Source organism: Euprymna scolopes, chromosome 38 (assembly GCF_053919585.1).
Source record: "Euprymna scolopes isolate OS-2025 chromosome 38, ASM5391958v1, whole genome shotgun sequence".
Classification (NCBI taxonomy): Eukaryota; Metazoa; Mollusca; class Cephalopoda; order Sepiida; family Sepiolidae; genus Euprymna; species Euprymna scolopes.
Genome location: NC_136519.1, coordinates 74,689,763 through 74,715,388, shown reverse-complemented (window position 1 = coordinate 74,715,388; position 25,626 = coordinate 74,689,763). Strand labels below are relative to the sequence as shown.

Genomic DNA, 25,626 nt, shown 5'->3' with positions numbered 1-25,626 from the left:
TCATCGTCAAACCGGAAGTGGCGAAGATTTAAATTAAGGCTAATAAATCGAAAAGAGGTGATGACTTTTGAAAATATCGGTGAGAAATGCGACTCCTCCTTGTAGAAAAGTGCCCAGATGAGGGTGAAGAAATTAATGTTTTTAGCCAATTTTTTTTATATTTGTTGTCCGAAGGGTCGACTTCAAAACGATATCAATCTAGTGAAAATCAGTCTCTTCTGTCGAAAGTTTTATGCAGACATACAAACATACAAACATATATATATTTAAACAGACAGTTGAGATTTATATTATGTATGTATGTATGTATGTATGCATGTATGTATGTATGTATGTATGTATGTATGTATGTATTCGTGTGCGTGTGTGCGTTATGCTACTGGAGGAATCCACTTGTGAGGTTAATAAGCACAAAACATACCAAGATCATTGGCAGCAAAAGGCGCTGCTTGATTACGCATTCTTGTTATAATCATTCAGAATTTTTCCGCCAAGACCTTCATATGCTTTTTGCTTAAAGGTCATTGACCTTACAAGAACATTCATTCTGTCGCGTAGCATACACACTAGTGCTGGAACGGTCAATTGGAATCGGGAATCAGAAAAAGCAGAACTTTTAGAAGTATCTGAATTAGTATTTGAATCGGAAAAATGTCTGTCTACTTTCCGATGCCAAAAACGATTCCTTTAATTTTTATTTCATTTAATTTAAAACAAAATCTGCTACGTGTAGTAATAATAAAATAATAAATATTCATTGATTTTAAACTACCAGTAAAACTAAAATCTATAGACTAAAATGTATCAATCGCTATGTTGCCTAGCGTTGTGTATCGGACAATCTTTAACTTAGCTGATTCAATATGTCAAAACCATTTGACGTCTGAGAAAACATCTGCACATTTTATCTGTATTTTTACAGTAATCGGGAGAAAATAACAAACCTATAGTAAAATATTTACATATATATAAAGAATTGAAATCAGTAATTCTATTGGAATTACGATTTTTGTAGGTAATTATATCAGAATCGGGGAAAATATTGGAATCCTCTCATCACTAATACACGTATGCATATGTACACTCAAGGGGTTATGGGCCCAGAACTCTTTAATGTAGAGCCATTCTTACGATAAAAAATATAGTTGTCACAAGCAAAAAAAAAAAAAAAAAAAAAAAAAAAAAAAAAAAAAACAATGTCAGCATCAATTCATCAGAGGAGTTTTTCCTGGTAGAAAATTTACCAGTCAGAATCAGCAGAATCATAAATCATAAATGCTTGTGTCCTGACAGAAATCTATCACTGAAGAATTCAAGAAGATGCAGAAAGCTATTCTGGTAGCTGATTGGTTCGTTCTTATCATCCATGGTTACAAATGTAATTATATAAATCTTTGTCATACCTTCCTCATAAGTTGTAATAAGCATACGAATTTTGAGCATGCTGTGCAATGGGGCAAAAATCGGTTGGTTAATTTTAATGCATTTGAAACCAAGCTTCTATTTTTCTTTCATAGCAAGCACACTGAGAACAGATATCTTATATAACTATATTTTTTGAAATTCCTCGTCTTAGACTATGCAAACGTTTCTCTTGGTTTCTACATCTTTCTAAAGTGCATCTATTAGTGCTTTTGCAGACGTAAAAATGATTTTGAGTCTGATCCCTAAGCGATTGATTTGGTCTTTCCCCTTGTAAACCAGTCAGTCTCTACAATAAAACCTTTAAAGACGCTAACAAATCTACTTGTGTGTCCTTGCATTAGTTATTCGCTTGAGGCAAACAGCCACTAGCTGACGTAACAATACGTATCATCAGTTACACACATGGAAAACGACGATAGAAAGAATGAAGGCTAAAAAAGATTTTTAATTGAATTGCTTCTTGATCGCTCACCAGTGTACATGAGTACACGTTTCTCAAGTGTGTGTGTGTTGTGTGTGTGTGAACAGATCACGTGCTTCTAATGTACTTACCTTTGTTTTACGCTTGTTCTTTTCTTTTTTTACTCGCGTTCACCCCAAACAATGCATATCGTCACTTAGACATAAGGGGCTACTATTTGGGAGAATGCCTAGGAAAGATTAACAAGATATTTGTTTACGTTACATTTAAACCTCTGCATATGAGTACGATCATGGAAGCAGGTAGCATGAAGGGAATTCCAATGTCTAGCTGTTCGATGAAAGAAACTATTAAAGCAGAAAGCTTTCTGGCATTTAGGGACCTCAAAAGTGAAAGTGTGGGATTGTGTTGCTATGCGGGGTTGTCAGAGATATGTATGTCGAGGGGGGACGCAAGTGCAACTAGTTCATTAGGGCAAATTTCATAAAAATACTTGTTCGTTTTAATGATTATTTATGTACAATGTCTCAATGTTACATTATTAAAAACCCGTCGTGGTGCGGGTATGCCAACTCGTAAATTAAGAACGCTCTTATCTTTGTTTGCTACAGACAGCCCCATTCGGCGGAAGTCCAACTTCTTCAACCAGGTCCTCAAGCGAAGCAAATCAACGGGCACCGACTGCATCCTTCGAAACAGCTACGTAAATTTCGAAAACATCTATGGCGTTCGCGTCGTGCACCGGCGTACGAAGGAACAAAACAAAGGCGAAGGGTTTTGCATCGGGATTTCTATTCTCATCTATGAACGACAAGGCAATAATAAGCTCCGAGAAAAAAACCTGACATTCGCGAATCCCTGTTTTGATATTTGCAAACGATGGGTTGAAGAAATGGAACAGATACTCAGAGGTGAGTATTATTGCTATTATTATTATTATTATTATTATTATTATTATTATTATTATTATTATTATCTAAATATTAATTTACTTGTCCGACGTCCTGTGCCCCCAAAAAACATCGAAAATATTAATTAAAGAGTAACGAATTGCCTCCCTTTAGTCGCTCTTGACCTGTTAGAAATCACTAAAACCATTTCCTCCCCAAAAGTTTTCAAACAAAAACATGCCTGTCAGTTTAATTTCAAATTATTATAATTTATGATTAGTCACATTGAGAGGAGACTGTTATATTCTTTTTCAGAATTAAGACAAAGGTGCAAGTGAATTGACAAATGTTCCTTTTTATAATTCAGAAAAAAGCTAAGAAATCTCTGGAAATGTCTTCTCAACCATTGAATCTTTTTTCTCCAATAGATTTATACAAAGAGTTGTCGATAGGCAAGACTCTGAAGCTCAAAGTATCAATCCGACTTTGTCTCAAGGATACATCCTGCGCCCAACTTTCTTCCTTATCTTCATCAGTGTCTCCCAAATCACATTCCAAGTACATTCGTTGACATATAAGCAGACGAACTATGATCTGTGCCAAAACCTCGAAGGTAAACAACGACCAAGTCGCTCTTATTCGCATACGAATTTTAAGCATGCATTGCAAGGGGGCAAAAATCGGTTGGTTAATTTTAATGCATTTGAAAACAAGCTTCTATTTTTCTTTCATAGCAAACACACTGAGAATAGATATTTTATATAACTATATTTCTTTGAAATTCCTCGTCTTAGACTTTGCAAACGTTTCTCTTGGTTTCTACATCTTTCTAAAGTGCATCTATTAGTGCTTTTGCAGACGTAAAAATGATCCATAGTCTGATCCCAAAGCGATTTATTTGGTCTTTCTCCTTGTAAACCAGTCATTCTCTACAATAAATTTTAATGCATCTGAAACCAAGCTTCTACTTTTCTTCCATAGCAAACACACTGAGAACATTCCTCGTCTTAGAGTTTGCAAACGTTTCTCTTAGTTTCTACCTTTCTAAATTACGGTTTGGAAAAAAAACGTAGATTTTTTAAAAATTCTCTTTAGCTTTAAAAGGTTAAAAAAATTACTAAAATTGTGTTAAATCTGTTTAATTTTTTAAATTCATTAAAAAATGTTCAACTAACGTGAAATTTCCATGGGTTCTGCTAGTTATTATTATTATTATTATTATTATTATTATTATTATTATTATTATTCTTGCTGCTGCTATTATTATTATCTAAATATTAATTTACTTGTCCGCACGTCCAGTGTCACAAAAAACATCATTGCAAATATTAATTAATGAGAAACGAATTACCTCGCTTTGTATTCACTCTTTATCAGTTAAAAATCATTAAAACCATTTCCTCTACAAAAATTACCAAGAAAAAACATGGCTGTCGTTTTACGGTTTAAAATTTGCTATTTTATTTTATAACAAAAATGTCATGTTGAGAAAAGACTGCATGTCTTATTTTTATCAGAGTTTCTTTTTAAAATTAAATAAATCTGTGCAAGTGAATTCACAACTGTTCTATTTATAATTTTTACATAAAAAATCATTCAGAAATAAAACAAAACCAAAAAAACAATGTTGTGTATTGAATTTTCATTGGAAAAAATATAATTCAAAAATTATTTTTAACTTTAAAATATTAAAATCAATTAGCTAAAAAATTGTTATTTGTTTTATTTTATTTTATTGTGCTCATTTTATTTATAATGTGTTTAAAAAATGTTTAAATCCTGTGGAATTTCCACAGGTTTTTGCTAATTATTATTATTATTATTATTATTATTATTATTATTATTATTATTACAGGGTGACCAAAAAACAACAAAAAAACAAAAGCTAAATGGAGGCCATGTAGAACATATGCTGTAGAACGGGGGAAAAATGCCAAAACCCTAGTGTTTTGATGTGATGTTTTGAATATAATAAACTAGTTATGACCAAAGTTTCATTTCATTCGGACAAAACACTAAGAAACGGGGCCTAATTAGAGTTGGGGCCCGTTTTAGCGGGGGGGGGTCACCCTGTATTATTATTAATATTATTATTATTATTAGTAGTAGTAGTAGTAGTAGTAGTAGTAGTAGTAGTAGTAGTAGTATTGCTGTTGTTACTGTTGTGTTTGTTGTTGTTGCTGCTGTTTTTGCTGTTGTTTAAAGTTAAGAGAAAGGAAAATAAAAGTCTTAGCGCGTGTGTGCGTCGGACGGGGTCGGGCGAGAAAGAGAGAGATCAAAGATGGCACCCGTGGTTCTATGAACTGTGGTCTCATAAAGTTTCGCGAAATCACGCAGCACACATCCAAATGAAGAGAATCGTATAAAAACGGTTCGAGTCGTGAAGTAGAGAGTGAATCCGTATCTTTGACGATTGTCGGTGCTTGTTGTTGGATTTCGAGCCACGCTGGTGTTGTTGCTGGTATTAATAATAATAATAATAATAATAATAATAATAATAATAATAATAATGTTAGTCGTGATGGTGGTGTTTTTTTTTCTGTTTGTTTTTGTTTGTTTTTTTGCAGAACAGAACAACAAAATTTAAAAAATAGAATGAAGAAAAGAAACACAGAATAGCTTACCTGTGAATTCGGAACTGACCGGAAGTCAAAGCGAAAGCATACTCAGACTGTACAATTTATATTCTCTGTCACTTTATGCAAATTTATCAGCTAGGCCAGGTGTATTTATTGAGTGATCTTAGCAGTTGGGTTGGTTGGTTTCTTTTCTTACCTTTGTTATCGGGTAGTGCTGTGGTGCGAAGTGAAGGAAAAGATTACCAATTTGCGACCTATAATAATAATAATAATTATTATTATTATTATTATTAGTAGTAGTAGTAGTAGTAGTATCAAGTTGTCTGGAAGGACAATTGAAAAAACAACAAATCCCTGATGTTTTAGGCGGCCTTCAGACCTCTGCTATTGTAGGTACCACCAACAGCCTTTGAAGCTCCTGGTTTGGAGACGGGGTTGAGGGAAATCCTTTGGAAATGAATCCCATCCCTTCCAGAGAGACGTTGATAAACGAAATCAGAATTATTATTATTATTATTATTATTATTATTATTATTATTATTAATAATAATAATAATAATAATAATAATAATAATAATAATAATAATAATAATCACACACGAGGAGTTCTCATGCAGGTTATCATCAAAGATTTCTCTTTGAAAACCACCTGTAGTATTCCCTGGAGTCTAAGTGACAATATGTCTCTCAATGTTTCCTGTTGTCTCCACCTATTTCTATAACATTTGCAAATTAATTTGCGTTATCGCCACACTGATTTCTCGTTGGCAGCGACTATTGGTCTTCACTGGAATTTGCGTAGCAACATGCCTTCCCAAGGCCACAGTTCTTGTCGCCCTGCTCCAGTGGAAGTTTTGTTAGTGCTTTCCCTCCTCGGTCTTTCCATCTTCCTTGACCCTTCGATTATGTGGTGCGGTATCAGTATTGCTAACGCCAGTTTTTTTTTGGGGGGGGGGAGAAATGAGCAAATTACAATTTTTATGTGTCAGTTCTCTTGATTGCATTTTTCTGTTTCAGTTTCTATGTGTCCGGCTACTATTTGTCACTCATTTGATCTAGTTTCCGCACTTGAGGGGTTTCCGCACTATTTCAGCTGTTTTCAGCGTTGTTGTTCATTGCATAATCCCAGTCTTCCCGCCAATTCCGATTTCTCTTAGTGTTTAAGAGTGACCGTTATCTGTCTGTCTATCTGTTTTATCAATATCTGTGTATCTATCGATATATCTGTTTACCTATTTATCGATCGATTTATATATCAAGCTAGCTATGTAAATATCTATATATCTAGAGGTGAGTGGACAACAGAGACTGGAATCGCCATGTTTTGACAGGTTGTCAGACATGTCAAACTCTGTGACCTGGTAAGTTTGCACCAGTAGATACGAACGGAGACTGGCAGTGATGTGTCACATATCAAGTGTTTCGGTTTGCGCAAGCATCGTAGAGTTGGATTGGAGGTGTCAAACGAACAAGATGGGTTAAGAAAGTTTCCCCATGAAAGAGGGAGGTCTCAGAATGGAGACATAGAGAAATCACAAGCCAAACATTAAACATAAATTGGTCTTAAATCTAAGTATTAAAACAATCGATAATCTGTAAATATTACTTGCCACTAATAAGCAAATACGAAACTAAAATTAACCGTAACGTTAATGCAAGGTTCTTATGACCATATTATAAATATAGAAAAAAAAATTCTTTTTAAAATTAATTATGTGAAATAAAGGAATAGAGAAATCTAATTTAAGAATTCAACGAATAGGATATATTAAAAAAAACAACTTTTTTTAAATGACTAAGGGTTTTTTGTGGAAACTTCTTATAACTTTGTTTTTAAATAAGGATACGAAAATTAGGTGATATATTAACATTTAAATGGGCTTTTCAGGGAGGTCACCTCCAGAGTAAATGTTTTTCACATGCTTCTTTTTCCGTTAAGGGATTTTTTCTTTCTTCTTTTCCTTTAAACAATGTTCTATTGTCAAGAGTGTTTTTATTCATAATGTATGAAGAAATACTGATTTTTGTGAAAATTTTCAAACGCCATAATATTTGAAATTGTCGATGTGGCATGGAAACAATTGTAACGTAAAATGAAATACACTTTTTGTTGCTATCAGCACCTTTTTTGAAGTCTTGATTTTGCTTATACAGTATATTAATGCTCAATTATGAAATATAATAATTTTGTAGCTTACTTTTTAAGTCATCTCTTTTTGGCTTAAAACTTATTGGTATATGAAAATTTACTGGATTACACGAACTAAGCATATTACATACAAGTCTCTCTCTCTCTCTCTCTCTCTCTCTCTCTATATATATATATATATATATATATATATATATATATATATATATATAAATTAGTGCTAATTTACTAATTGCTACATACCTGGTTACTGCGCAAATTGGCTAAAAGAAGTAGCTAAAATAATTAATTTACTCGGTTTAATTGAATTAAAGACAAACGTTGTTCTAAGTGAAAAGCCGATGTTTTTAACATTTCTTTCCACGACCCAAGAAATACACCAGCATATTTCGAAACATCTGAACCTGCTTGCTTTGCATGAGCTAATTCATCCATCTGCCATAATTATGCCATATTTTCAATAAACACACCACAGATTGCCATACGCATCATACAAACTCCTTCGCTTAATACAAAAACAGTTAACGAACGAACGTAAAAAAGGCCAAATAAAAATGAAAAAAAAAAATAATAAAAATGAAATTTTTTTCGGGCTTTATTTCAGCCTTAGGGTCTAATAATGTGTTTTATATAAAGATGAATAGTTTTTATATTTTTTTTGTCTGTCAAATATTTTACGCCGCTAAACTACACATTTGTCCGAAGTTTTGTAGGCCTTTGAATAATCCTGTAACGTGACTGTTAAAAGTATGCCATAAATAAATGGTTCAGCTAGTCATAACTAACGCCTGTAGAGCATCATTAACGAGTGAGAAATATATATATATATATATATATATATATATATATATAAATGATAGAAACAAAAACTACATTGAAAATAAACCTACTAAGAGCATAATAACATATAATATGGCCATGTCATCCAGCATACAAGTTACAAAAAAATGACCAAAAAGCAAGACAAAGCAAAATAAAACCGCAAGTATTAGATACAAACACAATTAAACAGCAAACCAAAGTCCGTAAGCGTAAAAGTGGACATAGGGAGACCCTATGGTTCAACCCTCCATATTCCAAAAATCTTGAGACAAAAATAGCCAGAGAATTCTTTAAAATATTAGAAAAAAACTTTAAAGCCCCTCATAGATACAGTAAAATATTTAATAAGAACACGATCAAAGTGTCTTACTCAACTATGTCAAACCGTCATCAAAAAATAATTAGTTCCAAAAATAAAAAAATTAATAAGATACAAAATACAAATACAGAAAATATAGCAGGCTGTAACTGTAGAAGAAAAAATAGATGCGCTCTACAAGGTACATGCAAAATAAAAAATGTAGTTTATAGCTGCACAGTATCACAAACCCCAGATTTAAATTAGGTTAATAACAACCATAACCCGACCACGCGATTAAATAAATACACCAACTTTAACCAATCTACCAATCAAATACAGACCAACCCATCACATACAAATGTCACCCCTAATCTACCTGAAAACAAATATATTAAACAAAATGCAATTTACTTCGGTTCCACATATGGACTTATTAAGCATAGGATTTCAACCCACAAGCACTCTTTTAAAAATCCCTCCCTGTTGAACCAAACCACTCTATCTAAACATATTTGGCAACTCAAAGATAAGAATATTTTCTTCAATTTTAAATGACAAATAATAGGATCATATAAAGGATATATGCTGGGAGATAGATTCTAAAGATTTAAAAACATGACGATATCAAAAATAGAACCACCCTCCTAAATTCAAGAGAGGAACTTATATCCTCATGCATTCATAAACGTTGGTTTAAATTTAACAAATATAAACCACCATAAATTTTTGAAAATGTTGCTTATTAATAATCACTCTTGAAATTTTAATTTATAAACTAATACCCTTATTAATAAAATTTGGATTATCAATATTATTATTAATATTAGTTTATCTGATATATTTACCATTATTGTATATTATTTAAATATATATTTAGGTTTAACCTATACTATATTTATTAATTTCAATAAATAAATAGATAAATTATTAAAATTACTAAATTCAATAAGTTCCCATTATATTATATAATCTAAAAAGAATAAACGCTAATTATCTCCCTCTGATCATTTAATTAGACAAAGAAGATTACCTCCCCTTTTTTTAAATCTTTGGCGTTCATTTAGAACATTCAACATTTCGTGCATTTATAAGCTACAATCAACATCCAAATGAATGCTTTGATGATAATAACGGTTTTCAAAAGGTGAACAATTAAAAGGTATATATATATATATATATATATATATATATATATATATATATATATATATATATATATAATTCTTGATTTTTATTAAAACATTATTATAACCTTATATTTAAACCAAATAAGATTTATAATTTTATTCTATTTTTTATTCCCAACCCATATTTCTTTGCTTATCAATATTAATGACTAAGTATTTTCCTTTTTATTATATTTTTTGCAAATACATCTACCTTACTTAAAAAATGCTAGGTTTATTTATGGTGTCTTTTATATATATATATAAAAAAAAGACACCCAATACTTTTGCTGATGAGTAGACTTTGTTTTAAAAAAAACTATATGTCAAAATTATTGTCCATGACTTAATCTCTATCAAAAAAATGACCAAAAAGCAAGACAAAGCAAAATGAAACCGCAAGTATTAGATACAAACACAAATAATCAGCAAACCAAAGTCCGTAAGAGTAAAAACAGACATAGCGAGACCCTATGGTTCAACCCTCCATATTCCAAAAATCTTGAGACAAACATAGCCAGAGAATTCTTTAAAATATTAGAAAAAAACTTTAAAGCCCCTCATAGATACAGTAAAATATTTAATAAGAACACGATCAAAGTGTCTTACTCAACTATGTCAAACCGTCATCAAAAAATAATTAGTTCCAAAAATAAAAAAATTAATAAGATACAAAATACAAATACAGAAAATATAGCAGGCTGTAACTGTAGAAGAAAAAAAAGGATGCCGTCTACAAGGTACATGCAAAATAAAAAATGTAGTTTATAGCTGCACAGTATCACAAACCCCAGATTTAAATTAGGTTAATAACAACCATAACCCGACCACGCGATTAAATAACTACACCAACTTTAACCAATCTACCAATCAAATACAGACCAACCCATCACATACAAATGTCACCCCTAATCTACCTGAAAACAAATATATTAAACAAAATGCAATTTACTTCGGTTCCACATATGGACTTATTAAGCATAGGATTTCAACCCACAAGCACTCTTTTAAAAATCCCTCCCTGTTGAACCAAACCACTCTATCTAAACATATTTGGCAACTCAAAGATAAGAATATTTTCTTCAATTTTAAATGACAAATAATAGGATCATATAAAGGATATATGCTGGGAGATAGATTCTAAAGATTTAAAAACATGACGATATCAAAAATAGAACCACCCTCCTAAATTCAAGAGAGGAACTTATATCCTCATGCATTCATAAACATTGGTTTAAATTTAACAAATATAAACCACCATAAGTTTTTGAAAATGTTGCTTATTAATAATCAATCTTGAAATTTTAATTTATAAACCAATACCCTTATTTATAAAATTTGGATTATCAATATTATAATTAATATTAGTTTATCTGATATATTTACCATTATTGTATATTATTTAAATATATATTTAGGTTTAACCTATACTATATTTATTAATTTCAATAAATAAATAGATAAATTATTAAAATTACTAAATTCAATAAGTTCCCATTATATTATATAATCTAAAAAGAATAAACGCTAATTATCTCCCTCTGATCATTTAATTAGACAAAGAAGATTACCTCCCCTTTTTTTAAATCTTTGGCGTTCATTTAGAACATTCAACATTTCGTGCATTTATAAGCTACAATCAACATCCAAATGAATGCTTTGATGATAATTACGGTTTTCAAAAGGTGAACAATTAAAAGGTATATATATATATATATATATATATATATATATATATATATATATATATATATATAATTCTTGATTTTTATTAAAACATTATTATAACCTTATATTTAAACCAAATAAGATTTATAATTTTATTCTATTTTTTATTCCCAACCCATATTTCTTTGCTTATAAATATTAATGACTAAGTATTTTCCTTTTTATTATATTTTTTGCAAATACATCTGCCTTACTTAAAAAATGCTAGGTTTATTTATGGTGTCTTTTATATATATATATATATATATATATATATATATATATATATATATATATATAAAAAGACACCCAATACTTTTGCTGATGAGTAGACTTTGTTTTAAAAAAAATATATGTCAAAATTATTGTCCATGACTTAATCTCTATCACAATAAAAACATCGTTTCCGAAACGATCGTACAAATTATTGATTTTTTGTTGTTCCTTCGTATGAAACAGATTGTTAATTTTTAATTTTAATTTTAGATTATCAATCACATTACTAAATATGTATACATTTATATATATATATTATATATATATTATATATATATATTATATATTATATATTATATATATATATATATATATATATATATATATATATATATATATATATTTCTGAATTAGCACTAATTTACTTATTGCTACATACCTGGTTACTGTGCAAATTGGCTAAAAGTAGATAAAATAAATAATTAATTTACTCGGTTTAACTGAATTAAAGACAAACGTTGTTCTAAGTGAAAATGCGATGTTTTTAACATTGCTTTCAACGACCAAAGAAATACACCAGCTTATTTCGCACCAGTTAATACTGCTTGCATTGCATGAGCTAATTCATACATCTATCATAATTATGCCATGTTTTCAATAAACACACCACAGATTGCCATACGCTACCTGATAGCCCTTCATTCACACTCCTTCGTCTGGCATTCACAGGCCACATGAATTGAAATAAATACATTTAAGATATTGTCAAGGATGCTGAAAAAAAGGTGAGCCCCCTATACCATGCTAGAAAACTACTCACATCTGACAGAATCATGCATCTCTACAAAGTCACCATTCGCCCATGCATGGAGTATTGTTGCCACATCTGAACTAGTGCATCTACCACTAATGTCTGAATCTTAGACAGGGTCTCAAAAATAATCTCCTACCTAATAAATCCAGCACTGTCAACCAAACTCCAGCCCTTGCCCCATTGCCACATATATTTTAGTAGATGGAAAAATGGTGGGATTGTTCTACCGCTCCAGTAGATATCTCATTACTGATGCAATTCTCTACCTATGTAAGATCCAAGTACGTCTAAGGATGGAATACTGTTGCCACATCTGGGCATGAGCTGCTTGACAGAGTTAAAAATAGACTTCGTAGCCTAGTTTCTGCTCTTTTCTCTTCCCTGCAACCTCTATCTCACAGAAGAGACGCTGCGATCCTTTTACTGCTTTATCGTTATTTTAATGGCAATGCTCGTCTGAGCTCCAATTTATCGTCCCTCCTGACCTGACTTTCACCAAAAACACTCGTCTAACTGAAACCACTATCAATAATTTCCCCCATTCTTTATCTGTGTCTAAATCTAAACGTAGATTCCATGAACAAAGCTTTTTTGTCTTAGAACTGCACGCCTGTGGAACTCTATTCCGTTTTCCTGCTTTCCAACTGACTACAATATGGTCGTCTTCAAGTCCAACAAGTTCAAGGGAACAATTCTTGATGGGGCATCTCCTTAATTCGATTTACCAAATTTCTATAATAACGATTACTACATGTTCACTTTGACCACTGTAAACTCATTAACCCTTATCCTCGAGTGGCCTCATGGCCTTGATAAGTGGTGACTCTTTTGTAAAAAAAAGTACTCTGATGAACACGTTGGACTCGTTTTCCCCTCGACGTAAATATCCATGAATAACCTGACAAAGATCAAGATCTCACCCCTTTACTAAGACAAGGCCAATAGCCATTAGTCGCGTGCTCTCATGTAATGAATGAATGTGTGAATGCAGGATTGACATGAAATTTTTAAAGATAAACTAAAATAACCGAAAAATGGGCTGAAATGACTTAAATAAATAAAAAGTAAATGACTTAGAATGACTTTAATGAATTTAATGAATTTAAGAATGAATTGAATGCTTAAAAATAACTGGAATCCTTCAAAAACAACTTGAATGATCTGGAGAATGACTTGAATGGCTTTGAGACTGACTGGTTGTAAAGTGGGTGATCATTTTACATTAAATTAATACAGAAAAGTGATCCCCCACTTTATATCACAAAGTTACAAACGTAATGTAGTAAGAATAGATACTACATTTTGATCTTTATATTTAATTCATTTCGTTTAAAGAAAAAATTACAATTAAGAAAATTCCGATATAAAATTAAAAATTTAAAAAAGTAAAATCTCCAAAAGACAAAACAAATTTAGGCACAAGGCCCTATAATATCTGGGGAGGGGAGTGTTGCAGGGTCTTTGTAATTAAAGTAAAAATGGAGTCTGTGGCGACTTTACTACTTTACTTTACTACATTTGATCTTGGCCAAAAGGCCAAGAAAAGCTTAAAAAGCTAAGAACAGCATGTATTAACAACAGACCTTTGATCTTAACCAAAAAGGCCAAGCACAAAAATGTTACGCACAGACCGACCGACCGATGGAGTGACTTATAGAGTCCCTTGCATGCGACTAAATCCATAAATGCCGAAAAGCCTTCTCCTATAATCGTTTCTTCTCTCAGACTGAAATACTTTGGGATTCTCTCTCTGTTTCCCTGACTGTACTGATATGCAGAAGTTCAAGTGTTATGTGAACAGATATCTTGTTGCTCAACTTCCTACATAGTATCCCAGTTGATATGGTCCCAAATAGTAGCTCTTTAGATCTAAGTGGCACTGTGCCTTATTCGGAGCGAATAATAGTAAAAAAAGAGTATATATTTTATTATTTTAAAGGTCCGCATAGATGGCGATCTTAGTGATATGACCTGCGTTGGTGTGTGGGTGTGCTAGTATACCTAGTTTTTCATAGAACATGTATAGACATGCGTAAGCTGATAAAGCTTGTATGTGAGTCATTGAAAATTCTTTTTCAATTTGTCTCCCTTAGCCAAAGGCACAAGAGGTGGTGCTTTTGACAATATCAGAGCAGATACTTAAATGTATGTGCTCTCGGTTCGGATATCACTCTGTGCGCATTAATAATAATGGTACATTAAAGTATCTCCTTTGATATTGTACTCGATCTATGTGTGAGAATTCCTTCAGGACCGAGACAATTTTTATTTTCCTTCAGGACCGAGACTATTTTTATTCTCATTTGATTATTAAATGATATTAATTTTATTTTTATATTTATATTTATTTTTCTCCCTATCCTGTGTGCCTTTATAGAGGGGGAAAGGAATTTACCCTCCATTAAAAGCCGACATTGTCTCTAACTCTGACCTCGTGGGGAGTTTCATTATTATTATTTAAAACTTTCACCTTTGTTAATGATACTTTACTGTACTCTCATTATCATAATTATCAATTACATTATTTTTACCGTTTAACAATTTTGTTTCAGTTTCATTGTACATATTAAAATCAATTGCGTCTCTTTTGTGCTGTTTGAATTAAACGCTATTATGTTGCAACATTTAAAATAAATAAATAAATAAATAAATAATACAATCTGCTTCCAGAAACGGCTAAAATAATTCACGTGAACTCTTCCGAACATGGTTGCCAGGAATGAATGATATCCATATGAGAAATTGCTAGTTCTTTCAATAGCTTTCTTTTTCATTTTGATACTTTTTTGTGACCTAGAGCGGAAGTCTGCTTGAAATATTACAAATAACAATAAAAATATTAAATACAAAAAAATAACACAATTTTCATGCCTCAAAAAACCCTCATAACCTTTAAATCACTATCCTAGAAGCATAGTTGAACTTTCACTATATATATATATATATATATATATATATATATATATATATATATATATATATATATATATATATATATATATATATATATGCGTTTTATTTTTTATTACCATATCTTTCTGTTAAGGTACATTATTGTTTCAGCTACTCGGCCGTTTTTTTTTTTGACCGTCTGTAGCTTCCTCAGACTTTTACAGAAAACTTTTCTGTAAAAGCCTGAGGAAGCTACAGACAGCAAAAAAAAAAAAAAAAACCGGCCAAGTAGCTGAAACAATAATGTAACTTAACAGAAAGATACGGTAATAAAAAATAAAACGCATATTTTCTCTACAACAGTATTGAGCACTTTCTTCAGTTTTTATTAATTACCATTTCCACTATATATATATATATATATATATATATATATATATATATATATATATATATATAGTGGAAATGGTAATTAATAAAAACTGAATAAAGTGCTCAATACTGTTGTAGAGAAAATATGCGTTTTATTTTTTAATACCGTATCTTTCTGTTAAGTTACATTATTGTTTCAGCTACTTGGCCGGTTTTTTTTTTTGCCGTCTGTAGCATCCTCAGACTTTTACATGTAAAAGGATATATATATATATATATATATATATATATATATATATATATATATATATATATATATATATATATATATCTCCCAGGTTTAAAATACCTAACATTAACCAAATTACGGGCCCAACTCTCTCTCTCTCCCACTCTCTCTCTCTCTCTCTCTCTCTCTCTCTCTCTCTCTATATATATATATATATATATATATATATATATATATATATATATATATATATATATCTCGATTACTCACCTGTACTTTTCACATCGGCTGTTATCAGTGATTCTTTTCTTTACATATCTTCAAAATGAGGGCAAGTTTAAGATTGGGGTCAAATCGTTTCAATTCACCTGAGTTCGTTATAATATGTAAAACTTGTTGTGCGAATTCTCTTTGGATTTTTAGGGTTATTTAATGCAATTTATATGAATTATGTCCTGAGAAAATTTCACAACCGTTTACATGTTTTTCCTGCATGCAAACTTTTTTTGATTGATAATCATAAATTATTGTTATTGTTCTTTTTAATTTAATATCAATGTAACATTTATTTTCAAAAAACACATTAAAAAAAGTATGAAATAGTAAAAAAAAATCGCTTATATACGTGATCATTGAAAAAAGTGTGAAATAGTAAAAAAATAGATTATATACGTGACCATTAAAAAAAGCATGAAATAGTAAAAAAAATCGCTTATATACGTGACCATTAAAAAAAGCATGAAATAGTAAAAAAATCGCTTATATACGTGACCATTAAAAAAAGCATGAAATAGTAAAAAAAATCGCTTATATACGTGACCATTAAAAAAAGCATGAAATAGTAAAAAAATCGCTTATATACGTGACCATTAAAAAAAGCATGAAATAGTAAAAAAAATCGCTTATATACGTGACCATTAAAAAAAGCATGAAATAGTAAAAAAATCGCTTATATACGTGACCATTAAAAAAAGCATGAAATAGTAAAAAAATCGCTTATATACGTGACCATTAAAAAAAGCATGAAATAGTAAAAAAATCGCTTATATACGTGACCATTAAAAAAAGCATGAAATAGTAAAAAAAAAATCGCTTATATACGTGACCATTAAAAAAAGCATGAAATAATAAAAAAATCGCTTATATACGTGACCATTAAAAAAAGCATGAAATAGTAAAAAAAATCGCTTATATACGTGACTATTAAAAAAAACATGCAATAGTAAAAAATCGCTTATATACGTGACCATTGAAAAAAACATGAAATAGTAAAAAAAAAATCGCTTATATACGTGACCATTGAAAAAAACATGAAATAGTAAAAAAAAATCGCTTATATACGTGACCATTGAAAAAAACATGAAATAGTAAAAAAAAAAAAAAGAAATCAATTTTTCTTTTAATACATACTCTATACGACTTATCTAGATATTCTATATCTAAAATAAAGACAAACCGATAAACATACGTTTTTATTTTATAACAGCAACGTCTTGCGCACACTGACATATGTGAAACGTTGTCCGGAAACCAACACGGTGTAGTCTCAGTCGCAAAGTAGACCAAGAATAGAAAATGACTACAACTCGCTCTTTTTTTAACAATGACATTCTCTTGCTGTTACGGTCGTGACGTCAACCACATGATCTTGAACGCTCTTTCACGTCTCTACCGTGATCTCGAATGTTATCCCCATCTTTAACGTGATCTTCGTTTTGGGGTATACAGATACGACGAGATGAGGTAGAAACAGCAGAGATATGTAAAGAGAAGTGTTAAAGACAGTTTTTAAAACAAGAGGAAGAGCCATTATCGAAGAGGGGGATACGATCAACATTTGGAAAGCGTTTACATACAAAATTAATTATACGAGACGATGAAGACAAAACACATTACCTTGCGGTTGATTACAAACAAAGACAAAAGTCTTACATAACAAATATAAGACATTTATTCATCAATCTGGTTATTGGAATTCAATACCTGCTAACGCTGCTAAATTGTCATCTTTTCCTCCTCTTCTCTTCCTAAGGAGTTTTTGTCAGTCCCCCCGGTCTGCTCTACCGAACTCTCTCGAACTCTTTGACTGACTTACTACCCCCCTTGCCTAATTTTTAGTCTAATTTATGCGTGTATATTAAATCTATATTTCTTTGTGACGTCAGCACACAAGCCAGACATATGAATTTCATGCACATAATTCCAACACGTATCTCTGTGGACATTCTTTAATTTCATTGTTCCATTATTCCTGCTTCGACCCAAATTAACCAACACAACTTTCTGTTTACCGCATTCTTTTGTTGTATAAGTTATTCTAATTTGCATTCGTTACTACAATAGATAATTCACTGCATCCCTGGAATCGTATCTAACAAAGAAAAATGCATTAATTTTAACTTTTAATACTTGTGTTCGATTCCAGAATTGTCTTTCAATAATAATATTAGATCCTAATTACTTCGTTTCTAATATGTCCCCTTCAATATACAACCCTTTTTTAAGTCTTCAGTTTTTCCTACCGATTACGTCATTCGCGCATGTATTTGCAGACGCGTGTCCGCACTATGTTACATATGGAATCTCATATCAACCAAGAGAGAAAATGACATGCATTTGATTTGAAATGCCTTAGATGGATTCTAGAGATCAAATGGGGGGGGGTCTAACTACCAACAAAGAAGTCAGATACCACACTAACCAACAGGTAGTATTGCAAATGATGTCTCGGCTGGCTCCGGCATGCCCTAAGATTGACCTCAGAGAGAATTGCCAACAAAGTGCTCCAATGGACCTTTGATGAAAAGATAAAAAAAAATACAGAAATATGAAAATAACACTCAAGATGAGAACACTGGCCCCAAAATACGAATAACCACTCCTCATCGCAAAAATTCAGAAACTTAAGAAAATTTCTCTTGGGTGCAACTTTGAAGGAATTTTATTTTTATTTTATTTTTTTTTACTAGCAGGACCCGTTAACTGGTGTTGCCCGGTGGTAGCATCCCTCTCCCCTTGTAAAAAAAATAAAGTACGGTTGGTGTTTTTGTTGTAGCCCAACCATCAACTTCCTCATGTTACCAACGGCATTCAGCTAGCTATGTTAAGAATGGCTTTCGGAACAGACACCCCATTTTGTAAGTGTGGGTGTGGTTGGCAGAAATTAGCTCGAAATGTAACGTATGTAATAATCAAAAACTATTTATTTAGCTTTGTGACCTATTTGCGTAAAAAAAATAAAAGCAAAACATTCAATAATAGCTATAATAGATAAAAATACGCACAAATAGTTTTCAAATTCAATGGTATTTTTGCATTATGACGTATTTGTGTGTAAAAATACAAAATAGAAACATGTAATAATAGTGAATCTACATATGAGGTCCCCCAGAAAAAATATATAAAAAGTGAGTAAACCCTTTAAAAAATGTAAATAGCAGCGATTACAGGTTCGAGTGCAAAATAAAATTATGATAAAATTACCTGTATTAGCGAGGTGCGAACTTTTGACGCTAGTAGTAAAAGGATGTGTAGAAAAAAAAAAGAAACATGTTAATCACGCGAGCCAAGGTAAAAGTATGACATTTGGGACTTCGAAATAACGATATTCAACCCTAACGGGACACATGAACGAATTGAGGTCAAAGTCTTAGCACTGGCACGATGATTTATTTCTCTCTCTCTCTCTCTCTCTCTCTCTCTCTCTCTCTCTCTCTCTATCTATCTATCTATCTATCTATCTATCTCTGTCTCTATCTCTTTCCCTGTCTCTCCCTCTATTTATCTCTTTTTTACAAGGTGGTCACCACTTATCAAGGCCAGGAAACCACTCAAAGATAAGGATTATTGCATGTACAGTATGTTAGTGTGGAGATTTAATAAAGTGTCTACTTAAGAGCATCAGGCATTTTTTTACGTTGGACTTGAAGACATCCAGGTTGTAGTCAGGTGAGAAGCAGGCAGACGGAACAGAGTTCCACAGGCGTGCAGTTCTAAGAAAGAAGTTTTGTTCATGGAATCTACGTTTTGATTTAGGCACAGATAAAGAGTGAGGAAAATTTTTGACAGTGGTTTCAGCTAGACGGGTGTTTTCGTAAAAGATTGGCGATGGGGGACCAGAGATTGGAGCTCAGACGAGCACCTACCACGGAAATAACGATAAAACAAAGACAGGCTCGCAACGTCTCTTCTGTGGGAAAGAGGTTACAGGGAAAAGAAAAGGATACCCCCACTAAGCCACGAAATCTATTTTGTACTCTCCAAGGCAGGATAGGCTGTTTTTAGCAGCTCCTGTCCAGATATGACAGCAGTATTCCATCCTTGGACGTACTTGGCTTTTATATAGATAGAGAATTGTATCAGTAGTGAGATATGTTCTGGAGCAGTAGAAGCATCCCACCATCTTTCCAGCGACCTTGGCAACATACTTGATGTACGTGTTCCATTTCAGATCAGGAGTAAAGGTCAAGCCCAGAAGGTCAAAACATAGGGCTTCTCCTAGACGAGAGCCATCCATTTCAATTGATACCAGATGGGGATCAGAGAGTTGATGATGTAAAGATAGGAGTTTGGTTTTAGATGCATTAAAGGTAACCAGCCACGTCTTCCCCCACTGAACCACGCGTTCGAGATCAAAGGAGAGAGAATCAGAGAGAACTTTGTCATTTACGGCCTTTGATGTGTTGCCATAGATGGTCGTGTCATCAGCATAGATACCAACGAATGATTTAAGTATGTGTTTAGGGAGATCATTGATGTAGATCAGAAAGAGAGTTGGGCCCAAGATAGACCCCTGAGACTCCAGCATTAATACTGCAGGCCTCAGATTTTTGTCCATCGACCACTACTCTTATGAGCCTATCAGAGAGAAATGATTTAATGATTGAGAAAACATTTCCAGTTATACCGTAGCTGGAAATCTTGTGAAGTAGGCCTTTATGCCATACATTGTTGAAGGCCTTTGATATGTTATGAGAAATTGCCCTTGAAAGGAAGCCTTCGTCGAGAGATTCGCTAATCCTATGAGATATAACCGTTAGTACATCTGCTGAAGATCTTACAGAACGGAAACCATATTGCGTGTCACTAAGAAGGTTATTTCTACTGAGGTGGTTGACTATTTCTCTATTTAATATGGATTACAGCAACTTACTCATGACACACAGGAGACTTATTGGTCTGTACTGAGAGGGAGATGACTTTTCACCTGAATTCTTAAATACAGGGCATACTGATGAGGTTTTCCAGGGTGCTGGAAAGCACTTTTCCTTAAGACAACGCTTAAACAGTTTTGTAAGTATGGGAGCAAGTTCTGGTTGAAGCTTTTTTAACACTATAATTGGGATGCCGTCAGGGCCAGTTGCTTTACTGAAATCAAGGTTCTTGATTAGCTTGGCGGCCTCATGCACAGATATTTGTATGTTACCTAGCGTTTTCTGTATTAAAGGAGGAAATATGGGGAGTTGATGGCCTTTGTCGCATAGGGTAGAATTAGCTGCAAAGTTCTTGGCAAATAGTTTGACTTTGTCTGATGCTGACAGAATGACCTCTGGGATAGAACGCATACTTCTGTTCAGAATCCTATTTGTTATTTGCCAAAACTGGTGGGAACCAAGCCGCTGATCAGCTACTTTGGATTTAACGGACTGAGCATATAGCTCTCTTGCATTTTTATTACTCTTTTACAGTGGTTGCTGGCGTTCTTGAAAGCAGCTTTAGTCTCAGTGCATCTATTACGTTGGTAGCTATGGAAAAGGTGATTTTTGTGCGCGATAGCAGCAGCACATTCTGGGGAGAATCATGGCTGGCTGTTAGGTTTTTGTTGGAATTTTTTAGATGGTATGAATCGGTCTATGCCTACAATTAACCATTCGGTCAGGTCTGATACTATAGAGGACACATCCTTTTTAAACATGGAATGCAGAGGTAGATCAGACATGAATGTACGGAAGCTATCCCAGTCAGCCATAGAGTATCGGTATACAGTACGGTGGAGAGGTACTTCTGGGGACTTATTACATTTCATATTTCACTGATACGACGGAGTGGTCGGAGGATCCTAGAGGAGAAAGAACGTAACATGAACATAGCTCAGGGAAGTTGTGAGAAAAAGGTCTAGAAGGCTTGCATACTTACCTGTGGTATCGGGCACACGGGTGGGCTCGCGAACAATCTGAGTGTGGTCATAAGCAATGGCAAAATCATGACAAAATCTCCCCTCATCATTTGAATGGGTCAGCCATTCCATGTTATGGACGTTGAAGTCACCATTGATGTGAATGTTAGCCGAGGGGTGTGCAGACAGGATGTAGTCTATTTTCTCAGATATACTCTTAAAGATAGTAACTCCGCTGTTATGGGGCCGATAGAGGGCAAATATAAATGCAGTAGTGTAAGCTAGTGCAACCCAGAAGAACATATAAGGTAAATTAGGATCTTCTCTAGAGATATCCCTGCCACATGGGAAGCCATCTTAAATGTGGGCACATATTCCATGTCCATAGCGACCTTGGGGGTCAGATTTAGATGTTAAGTTAGTGTATCCGTTAATTATGAACTCATCTAGGGAAGTTGTCGGCCCTATTCCAGTTTCGCTTAGAAAGAATATGTCCGGTTTCGTCTCCTGTAATTGTGTTTCAACCTCTGGAAGGTTGGAACGTAGACCCCTTATGTTGGAGAAAGAGACATGGTAATAGGGGTTTACGTTGGAAGATGGGGTTCTATGGTTTATTCGAGTTTTTATTCTGGAGATATTTCATGTTGAGGTTTTGGGATTTGTGGAACAGGTCGGCATATTTGGTTAGAGCAGGATAGAGTGGGAAAGTAAGAGAGAAAAAACAGGAATTTTTTTAATGTTTTTTATGTAGCATATGATAAGGTAAATCCGTAACAATTACCCACTAGTATGGCATCGAGAAGTCCCACCAGAGACTACTGCATGGTCCAGAATCCATTAACCAAATGACAATACAGCAGCCCCAGTACTTTGCACCTGCTGATAGGACAGCCTCCTTAGTGGGTAATCTAAGATTCGGGTCCCTGACTATCAGGCAGATAACGTTTACCTCCAGGACCCTTACTAGAAAAGAAACAGAGATAGACATAGAAACAGAAAAAATTCCGATATCTTAGACTACTGTTCACCAAGTACTCCCGACCTGGAAAGCAGCTTTTTCTTCACCCTTTGTCAGAAAAATCACTCATTTGAATGATGACTTAAAAAAAGGCGAAGCGAGAGTTACTGGAGCTGCCGATAACACATTCACTGCATTATCTACTCTCCATTAAAAAAAGGGAATAGTTACGAGGGACTTATTAATATCTACTTAGAATAAGTCCGGTGCTCAATTATCAATTCAGGACGCTGTTTGAAGATAATCTCCCCTCCAATATTAATGCGGGGATTCTTTTGGAATTATCTATCTCGAGTTTTAATCATTCGAGCTTCAGTTTATAATTAAAATCCAATAATGAACTTTTATCAATTTGTGAAGTCGGCTTAACTTTTTTATTAATTTACATTTGAGTTTAGATAATAGTTCAAGGGTTTCATTTAGAAGGTTCTCGTTTTCATGGGTGATTTTTTTCTTTTCGTTTTACATTTAACAAGACAATATTTGTTAATAGATTTCAGAACAAAAAGAGGAAAAAAAGCAAGACAAGATAGGTAAAATTAAGTTACAGGTTTTTAAGTCAAAGCTGCAATAAGAAAACAGTTAGCGGTAATTAGCACAAAATAGATTTCAAAAGTTAGATAGAAACATCTTTTAACCTTAGCTTAGAAGTGTGGAAAATGCGACCTATTCTTCTTCAGGTCATATCTGAAATGGGAAGCTAGAAGACTTTAATTCTAGGTACATAAAGATATGGTGGACGTTGTGTGTGTATGTTGGGGAGAGGGGGGTAATGAATCGCAATCTGGATTTACGAACTTTATACATATTTCATTTTTTAAGTGAACATGAGATTATTAATTAAAAATGTCTAATGAAATATAATTTAAAAACAAATGACGTGTTATGGAAATCAGCAAAGTTAGAGTTAAAGAAAAAATATGAAGCTCGTATTTGAAATCATTTATTCTTTCTTAAAACAAAGATAAATCTATCTATCTATCAATCTGTCTCTATCTCTCTCTGTCTCTATCTCTTTTCCTGTCTCTCTCTTTCTCTCTCTCTCTCTATCTATCTCTCTCTCTTTATCCATCCATCTATCTATCCATCTATCTCTTTTCCTGTCTCTCTCTCTTTCTCTCTCTCTCTATCTATCTCTCTCTATCCATCCATATATCTATATATATATCTATGTATCTATCTCTTTCTCTGTCTCTCTCTTCCCCCTCTCTCTCGCTCTCTCTTTCTCTCTCTCTCTAACTGTCTATTTATTTCCCTATCTCTATATCTCTGTGTGTTCGTGTTTGAATTACGTTCGGACCTTCGAAATAACGACATTAAAACGTACCGGAAGGCGTGAGTCTAATGAAATCAATAGTTTAGCACAGTTACGATGATGTTACTGTCTGTCCGTCTGTCCGTCTGTCTATCTGTCTGTCCGTCTGTCTGTCTGTCTGTATGTATGTATGTATGTATGTATGTCTCTCCTTCTCTCTCTCTCTCGGTCCCTATCTTTCTCTCTATATATGTGTATCTCTTTCTATGGACGTGTGTGCGTGCGTTTGTGTGCGCGTGTGTGTGTGTACGTGTGTGATTAACTTTGTGTGCTGTACAAAGAAAAAGAAAACAACAATTGGTTTGTTTCACGTTAAAACGATTGCGTGCGGACATTTTTGTCAACGTATAAGATAAGGTGTTCGTTTATGTACGAACATTCGTATTCCGAAACAAGCGAATTGTTTACTTTTTTACCAATGAGATTTGCCGGATCTTTGTAAGAGAGAAATTATTATTTTTCTTATGGGGAAAGGAAAGATAATGGTATGTGTATGAGTTTGTGAGACACTTACGAAGAAAGATATGGCGTATATGTATAATGTGAATAATATTTCCCGGTGTTGAGTGGGGTCGATGGGAGGACTTTTGTAATACAGGGGACAATACGAACTACTTCCTCTGTGGGTCTTGACGATAGTGATGATGGATCTCCTAGGATTGAATGTAGGATTTTATTATAACGAATAAATATGTATGAAACGGCGTTGTACAATTACATAAGATGGTGGATAATAGTTTAGACATGTTAAATTTTTATGTGACATCTGTTATTGCAAACCTACGGTAATTTGGTCCAGAGGGGAATTTCTGCAACTAAAATATTATATATATATATATATATATATATATATATATATATATATATATATATATATACATTGTGCCTAATGTCTTTACTTTGAGCAATTTATTGAATCTACAATAAAATTATTGAAAAGTTTCCACGAATAATAAAATCCATGCATGGAAACACTTTAATAACAATAAAACCTGTTATGGATTTGAAGGGCAAATAATAATTTTTAACACGATTTTATATTTACAAGGAAGTATTTGCAGTATAAAAGATGTTTTTGAGGGCTTACAATGCAACAATGTACAGTCGTTATGAGCGGCTAAATAATTCTATAATAAAAAAATTCAATAAATTTTTTTTATTTATTTATTTACCTGAATAGTTTGGTTTTCTTTTT

At 33.0% G+C, this 25,626-nt stretch overlaps 1 protein-coding gene across 4 annotated transcripts in view; it reads left to right on the top strand.

The window, feature by feature from the left end:
• Positions 1-25,626, top strand: part of LOC145263184 (ceramide kinase-like protein) — a 327,568-nt gene that overhangs the window by 193,532 nt on the left and 108,410 nt on the right. For all 4 annotated transcript variants that reach the window (XM_080120237.1, XM_080120236.1, XM_080120239.1 and 1 more), the window contains exon 3: positions 2,458-2,757. In XM_080120237.1, the coding sequence (XP_079976363.1) occupies positions 2,458-2,757 (300 nt within the window). The remainder of the gene's footprint in view (positions 1-2,457; positions 2,758-25,626) is intronic.